Genomic DNA, 8,258 nt, shown 5'->3' with positions numbered 1-8,258 from the left:
GGGGGGCTTGAGGGATGCATGGAGACAAGCAAGCATCACCTGAGCTCCCTGCGTGAACAGTGGCCAGATGGAAAAATTAGCAGTGTGGCTAATCAATGCGGTGCATATTAAGCGGCTCAGGGGTGGGGGACGCCGGGCAGGGGGGGAAGCCAAGCAGGGTCCGGGATCAATACAACTCAAATTAAGTGGATTAAATCCTGGTTGCCGATCTGAGCCCTCACTGCCAGCAGGAGGTGGCAGCTGAGCAGGTGCTGCAGGGGGTCCCACTGCAATCCCTTCCCTTGGCAGCAGGGCCCGGGGTTTCTGGGGGGGTCTCTCCAGGGCAGGGCAGCCTGGAGATGCCTCAGGGGTGGCTTAGCACCTCACCGCATCCTTCCTCTGTGTAGGAAATCAGCTGGGGTAGGGGGTGCCAGGCACTCAAGCCTCAGCCCTACAAACCCCTCCATCTCTGGCTCTGGGAGAGACATCTCCTGGGTGAGCGAGAGGTGCTAACGATGTTATTTAATCGCGGTGAGGAGGAGGGGGAAGCACAAGGTCTATTCGTGTCCCTTTAATAAACCATGTTCGACCCGCTGACCTTTAACCTGCCTGACAAGCCCCGTTATCCCCATCCCTTAAGGAATAAAGACGTCGCCATGGCAATGGGATGATGGGGAGGGAACCAGGTCCCTGAAGCTTCACCCAGCATGGGGTGGGGACAAGAACACTCTGCTCTGGCCCTGCATCAGCACCTGAACAGCAGTGCTGGGTGGAAGTGGGGTGTGCTGGGTGTGCCATGGCTTTTGGGGGGGCCAAGCACCGTAGATGGGGTCTGCGAGGTTGGCAGAGCGGAGCTGTGTTGCGCACCGGCGGGGTATTGATCCCTAGGCTTGACAGTTTAATACTTCTGTTTATAGAGGAATATAGTTACATCGATGGCGTTAAATGAGTTACTAATTATATCAATACAAACACGATTAAAAGGGTCCTTGCTCATAGGTCACCGCAAGCAGGAGCCACTGCTCGCGTTGCACAACTGCCCAACTGCTACGAGGCGCAGGGTGGGGGGATGCGCTGGGGTGGTGTGTGCCTCTGTGGGGTGTCCAGGGTGGGGGTGTCCCTATCTGCAGCTGTGCATGCCCGACTGCGTGTGTGTGTGCCTGTATGGGGTTGTGCATGCACGTATGGAGTTGTGAGTGCCCGTTTGGGGTAGTGCATGCCCATCTGGGGTTGTGCGTGCACATGTGGAGTTGTGCATGTCTGTCTGGTGTTGTGTGTTTCAGTCTAGGGTTGTGCATGTCCATCTAAGGTTGTGCTTGTCCGTATGGGGTTGTGCACACACATATGAGGATGTGCATGCCCATCTTGGGTTGTGAGTGCCCGTCTGGGATTGTGCATGCCCATCTGGGGTTGTATGTGCGTGTACAGGGTTGTGCATGTCTGTCTGGGGTTGTGTGCACACATCTGGGGTGCGTACCTGTGCAGGGCTGTGCATGCAAGTTTGGGGTTGTGGATGCTCGTGCAGAATTGTGAAAGGCTGTGCAGGCTCATCGTGAGTTGTGCATACCTGTAGGAGGCTGTGCACATCCAGATGTGGCAGTATGTGCCTGTGTAGGGATTTGTGCTTGTGAGGGTTGTGTGTGCATGTACAGGGTTGTGCACACTCATGTGATGTTCTGTGCGCCCATGCAGCGTTGTGTGCACCTATGCAGGGTTGTATGTGGCTGTGCAAGCTTGTGTGCACCCCTGAGGGGATGTGCATGCATGTACAGTGTTGTGCGTGTGCTTATGTGGAGTTGAACGTGCCCATGAGGGGTTGTGGATGCTCATGTGTGGTCATGTGTACCCACACAAGGCTGTGCACACTCGAGTTGTGCGGTCCCATGTAGGGTTGTACATGCCTGGGTAGGGTTGTGTATGCTTGTGCAGGTTTGTGCACACCCGTGTGGAGTTGTGTCAGCCTGTGTGGGGTTCTGCACACCCACATGAGGTGTGTGTGTCCCCACAGGGATTGTGTGTGACAGTGGGGGGTTGTGATCCGCCACTTGGATGGCTGGTCCCCAAGTGAGGTAGGAGGGGACCACAGTGCTCACCGTGCAGGAGGAGGAAGAGGGAGAGTGGCAGGGCCAGGCACCCTGGGTAGGATCAAGCTGGCTCCTTCCTCAGGGTCTCTGGGGGTCCCTCCATGCTTGGGAGCTGTTGCAGACCACCACCCATGCCACCTCTCTGAACCTATGGCACCTGGATCCCACTGCCAGCCTTGGCAGGGACCCAGCCCGCTCTTCATCAGCAAGAATCCACCTCCTCGCCAGCCTGAGCATACCCAAATCGTATGGGACACCCGGTGCATCCCCTGTTACTGAGCTCCACTCTCATCACCACTTAAAACCCGACCTTTGCTCCCTGTTTGATGTAATGTGTTTTTGCGTCTCGGTGCCCCACAGTTAAAAGGTTAGAGGTTAATAAATGGTGGAAAAGTAGATCCCGGTGCTCAGAGGTCACACCCGTTCGGGGGCAGTGGTGGCATGTGCCGGGTGGGATCCTACTTGCCTTGGTGGAAGCAGAAATGTGAGCAGCACCCAGGGGTCTAGCAGAGCTGTGGGTGCTGCTGAGCTTGGAGTGCAAGAGCCCACCCATGGGGTTGACCCCCCGGGAAGGTGGTGGCTTCTCCCTGCTGTGGGATAGGCAGTTGCTGGTTTTGGGGGGTTTACTCCTGCTTTGACAAGCCAGGAGATGGCAGGGAGTGGAAACAGGCTCAGTGAGGGTCAGAGCCCTGGTGCAGGCAGGAACAGACAGAGAAGCGCAGGCAAAGCCTAGCTCATACAGCCCTTCAGGGGCTGAAATCACAGCAGCCCCCCTGAGGCTCTGCTCCAAGCCTGACCTAGTTACCATGATTGATGGGTGGGACCCAGGATGGATGGAAGGGGCAGAGATGAAGCAGCTCAGAGCTGGGCAGTCAGCACCCATGGATGTGGTAGGAGAAGGGCAGTAGCACCCATAGATGAGGTTAGGAACAGACGGTTAGCACCCATTTGTTAAAGGGTCAGGCAACTGGCACCATGGGTTAGATGAGGGACTTTGATAGATATGTCTCTCCAGTGATGAGAACTGTGGGGTGTCTATAGAAGCATCCCTGCATCCCCACATCCCCATATATCCTCATGTCCCTCCATCCCTGCATCCCCACATCTCCATGTCCCCCAAGTCCCTACAACCCCACTTCCCTGCATTCCCAAGTCCCCACATCCCTGCATCCCAATATCCCTGCATTCGTGTGTCCCCATCGTGTCTTTGCATCGCCCCATCCCCACATCCCCCTGTCCCTGCAGCCTGACAACCTGCAGCCCAGTCCCTTTATCTGCCCGGTGAATTATGTGCTGTGTGCAGGGGGGGATGCTCCCTTTCTATTGGTTTTTAACGGCCTTTCCCAACACAATTGTTTTTTAAACGACTCTATTTTGTGCCTGACTTTGTTTTCCAGCTTGCATTTCTTTGTATATGTTTTGGAAATCCATTCTGGACTGCTGAGTTTTGTTTCTTTTCAATGGCTTTAAATTCTTACCAGGCTCGCTGGGAGGAATTGGTGTCTATAGCGCCTTCGATTGGTGCTAATTTTTCCTTCATGTGCTCTGACTTTTACTGCTGGGCCATCGATCTGGCGGGCTCCAATTTGTCATGGTCACCTAGGCGCTGTGCTGGAATCAGGCAAGCCCCGGCTTTCGCACAGAGCCGGCACTTCGTATCCATGGCATAGAGGCTGCGCTCACCTCCCCAGTGCTGTCCATCTGCTCAGCCTCGGGGGTTGTGTCCGTGTGTCCAAAGCTGCATCCATCCAACACACATAGGTATCCACACAGCTGTATCTGTGCACACTCACGTGCATGCTCACCAACCTGCACACATGCATCAGGCACCCACAGGCTTGCTGGAACACACATGCAGCTGTGTTGGTGCACACACGGCACTTGCAGGCATACACCCACTGCAGGAAGCCCTTGTGCCTTGCAGGGATGTGTTGCTGCCACCCCAGTCCCCATATGCAGCTAAGGAAGATGAATTTTGGGTCCTTATCACTGAATCACAGAATATTAGGAGTTAGAAGGGACCTTGAAAGATCATCCAGTCCAAACCCCCTGCCAAAGCAGGATCACCCAGACCAGGTCACATAGGAACGCGTCCAGGTGGGTTTTGAATGTCTCCAGAGAGGGAGACTCCATAACCTCTCTGGGCAGCCTGGGCCAGCGCTCTGTAACCTTCACAGTAAAAAAGTTTTTCCTCATGTTCAGGTTGACCTCCTATGCTCCAGCTTGCTCCCATTGCCCCTTGTCCTGTCATTGGCTGTCACTGAGAAGAACCTAGCTCCTTCCTCCTGACACTTGCCCTTTACAAATTTATAAACATGAATGAAGTCACCCCTCAGTCTCCTCTTCTCCAAGCTAAAGAGACCCAGCTCCCTCAGCCGCTCCTCATAAGGGAGATGCTCCACTCCCTCAATCATCTTTGTGGCTGTGTGCTGGACTCTTTCAAGCAAAAAATGCCCTGCCAGAGGAGATGGCTTTGGGGTGACCAAGCCCAGCTGAGGGGGAAGGATTTGGCAGTGTGTCCCTTTGCAGAGGCACCACAAGCTGTCCTTGGCCATTGATCAGGCCCCAGCTTGGGCTGTGCTTATCAGGCCATTGATAGCTCTGTCACCCCAGTTAAGCAGGGCAGCTCTGGTGCTCACAGCTCCCTCAACACCAGCACCCAGGCACCAGTGCCAGCTTGGTCTGCCCTGGAAGAGACCAGCATCTCCCCTGCACTGGTGAATGTATGTCCCTGTGGCTGAGGATGCTGGTCACATGCTAGGACCTGGTGACCACTGGTACTGGGTAGTGCTGGGATGCTGCTGAGCTGGAGCAGGGCTGAGCAATCCCAGTTGCAAGGATCCAGGATTTGCTGCTGCTGTGTCTACATTGGCATAATCTTCCCAGGCTGAAAATGCTATCACCCACCTGCCTAGTGAGGAGAGGGGCAGGGAAAGCGAGGCACAGATGCAGCAAGGCTGCAAAACAGTCAGTGGTGTGTGGGAAGCCAATGCTAGCCCCCAGGCACAGGAAGAGCCCAGTGCTGCCAGCACAGAGGGTGTGCTGGGGGGGTCCTACCTGTGGGGCAGGGAGAGCCTCTCGTTGGTAGAGCAGGCAAGCAGGGCCAGAGGTGATGCTGGGTCCTTACACAGGCAGGGTCCTGCCACCAGCACTGCACCCCTCTGCCTTGTGCGCCCCGGTATGCTGGCAGTGCTAACCCCTCTCTCTCCCATCCCCAGCTCTACGAACTGGACGAGGACCCAAAACGCAAGGAGTTCTTGGATGACCTTTTTGGCTTCATGCAGAAGAGAGGTAAAGGTGGGTGGCTGGGGTGGGCGCCACTGACATCCCTGCCCCAGCTGCCTGGTGGGGGGCTCACAGTATGGTCCATTTGGGCACTGAGCTGCTGCGGGTCTCTACAAGTCCCCCAGGCAGGTCCTGTGGGTCTCCCCCCACCATCTCCTACACACATGCGTGGATGCACCCCACACAAATGGGGTGGGTGGTCCAGGCAGTGCCAGGCACCAAGGGGTTAAGGGCTCTCCAGCCAACAGAAATCTTTGCTATCGGCATGGGGGGCCCAGCCGGCTCTGGGGACTCGATAAATGCTTTAACCTTCGCCCTCCCTGGCCAGGCCTGCGACAATTAAAAGTTGCCGTGCACGGGCGTGTGGCCGGCTGTATTAATTAGAGCCTTTTGCCGGTGTGTGGATTAATGAACATGCCGCTCAATAGCCAGTAAACCCCAGGCAGAGGTTAATGCCTAGCTAATTAACGGGAGAAGGCTGGGGGGGTACACAAGAACAGCAGGGCTGGTTGTGTGCAAGGTGAGGGTGGGCAGAAAGGGGCAGCTGCCCCCAGGTTGTGCCCATGGGAAGGGTGGTGAGGGTGCCCACCCACCCATGGGGTAGCACTGATCTACTTCTGGGTTGGGGTGAGACCACAAAGTCGTTTCACTCAGGGCTGTGCTACAGGGGGATGGCACGGCTGTGGGGCTCACAACAGAGCCCAGCTGGAGGTGGTGGGGGGCTGGGTACTGCCCCATGGGTGCCCCCAGTTGCCCTGGCCCTGATGCGGGGCTATGGTCAGCAAGTGGAAGCTGCCTCGGCCCTCCAGCATCCATCAGCCGCAAGATTCATGTGCTGTTCTGCGGCTTCATTATCTCTCTCTCCAGAGCTAATTAACTCCCTCACCGTTGGGGCCGGGGCTAATTAAGCAAGTGCCTGGTGGTGCAGGGAGGATGGAGGGAGCCAAAAGCTTCCCTGCTAATGCTGCACCTCATCCTACTGTGTCCAGCCATCCTGTTCCTGTCCCCTCCATCCAGCACCTCCTCCCAATGGGTGGCATCGCCCCAGGATGGGGGGGTGTGCAGGTGTGGGGGTGCAGGTGTAGGTGTAGGTGCAGGTGTGTGGATGCAGGTGTGCATGTGCCTGTTGAAGGAGTGGGGGGTTTTGGAGCCAGCAAAGTGGATGGGGGGCTGCGAGGCAGGACAGCATCCCAGAGACCATCAGGAACTGTCTGAGAAGCAGTTTGAGTGCTGTGGGGGGCACACAGGGGTGCGTGGGCAGGGGGCTGTGATCCCCAGGCTGTTTGCTTGAGGCAGCAGTGGGTATGGTGGGATTGATGCCTATGGAGTGAGCTCTAATGAAAGGGGGTACGTTTCTCCCTGTGCTGTCTGTGAATGCATCTGTCAGTGGCGTGGAAAATTAGCAAGGCTGAAGTATGGGCTGGGAACAGCCCCACTGTGGGGGATGTTGGGGACCTCATGGCACGGGCAGGTCACTCAGCCCCAGTGGGACGTGGGGGTGACTGCTGGAAGGGATCTGAGAGAGCAGGGATGCGATCGGGGTGGTACTATCACCCCCATCAGACAGGGGGTGCAGGCAGTGGAGCACATCATCCTTGTCCCCCAACTTCTGTGGCACCCCAAAAAGTGATGAGCTAGGATGTAGAGGGCCTATTTCTGCTTTTGCTCACTGGGGGCCTGCAGGGCCTCTGTCCGCCCCCTCAAGCTGAGGGCCCTGCCGATAACACGGGGCTATTAATCAATCAAGGAGCTAATTGCAGCACCACAATGGCTGCATCACCTCCTCGAGCTTTTGTGCTGCCTGCCCCAGCCAGGACTGGGGCCATCACTCTGCAGGGTTGCAGACAGGTCCCTTTGTCAGTGGGATGGGCACCGGCCGCCTGCCCCGCGTAGCTCTGAGATTAATGGCGAGCCGCTTTCATTAGCTGCCGGGGCTGTGGAAAGGAGAGGAGAAAAGAAGTCCATGGGTTATTGATCAGGGGCTGAGGCCCGGCAAACTCGTTGGGATGATCAGGAGCCATTGAACGGGTTTCCCCTGAGGGGATGAGGCCGGTGTTGGCAGCCTCAGGGCAGGGCTGGCGAGGGACCATTGGGCAGATATTGAGTCGATATCTCTGGCTTTTTCCCAGGAGATTAAACTCCTCTCCCCCTTCATGACCAGGCAAACAACACAGACACACACACACAAAAAAAAGTTAAATTAACTCAGTAAAGGAATGAAAAGAGCTCATTTTTCAGGCTTATGTGAAGAAGCCGAGCCAATATCAGGGCCATAAATTAGGGATGCTGGAGGATGGTGGTAAGTGACGGCTTCGTTTGAGGGGCAAAGCGCAGCCGTGACAGCCTCCCCCGGCCAAATGGATGGCTTTCCAATACCACCTGCGCCAAGCCACCCTGCAGGAGGAATAAATACAGGGTGGGATGGGATGCCCATACCTACTCTGCCCTGATGCCCATACCTCCTCTGCCCTGCTGCAGCACTCAGCCACTGTCCAGACCATTGCCCAAGGTGCTGTGCACTGTGGAGGTGCTGGGAAACTGGGGATAGGGTTGTCCCACCAGTGGCTGTGGGGACCATGCTGGTCCATACTGGACTCACAGAAACTTGGTGAACCCATGCCCCCTTGCCCCATGGCCTTGGTGGGGGGGTAATGCTGGGGTACCAGGGATCAGGGTCTCTAGTGAGGGCACTTGAAAGGATTTGGGGCCAGGTTTCTTGAAGTGGGGCACTGAAGGCCTTGAAGCAGTTGAGGAGCTGCTGGAGGGGAAACTCTGGGTGAAGGGATCTGTGGGGTGTCTCTCTGGGCTCAGAGGAGGATTTTTTGAAAGAGAAGTCCTCTCTCTAGGAAGGTTATAGGTTGAGTCTCTCCAGAAGGGTTACAGGGGGAGTCCCTCTTCAGAGAGTTCAGA

General features: G+C 56.3%; 1 protein-coding gene across 1 annotated transcript in view; it reads left to right on the top strand.

Annotated features, from left to right (window-relative positions):
* Positions 1–5,281: 5,281 nt before the first annotated feature.
* Positions 5,282–8,258, top strand: part of LOC104543780 (AT-rich interactive domain-containing protein 3A-like) — a gene marked incomplete at its 5' end in the record, with an annotated part of 5,974 nt that continues 2,997 nt past the window's right edge. Inside the window, one exon of the mRNA XM_010188460.1 lies at positions 5,282–5,354. Within this exon, the coding sequence (XP_010186762.1) occupies positions 5,282–5,354 (73 nt within the window). The remainder of the gene's footprint in view (positions 5,355–8,258) is intronic.

Source organism: Mesitornis unicolor, unplaced genomic scaffold (genome assembly GCF_000695765.1).
Source record: "Mesitornis unicolor isolate BGI_N332 unplaced genomic scaffold, ASM69576v1 scaffold37037, whole genome shotgun sequence".
NCBI lineage: Eukaryota > Metazoa > Chordata > Aves > Mesitornithiformes > Mesitornithidae > Mesitornis > Mesitornis unicolor.
This window is presented reverse-complemented; position numbering and strand designations above follow the sequence as displayed.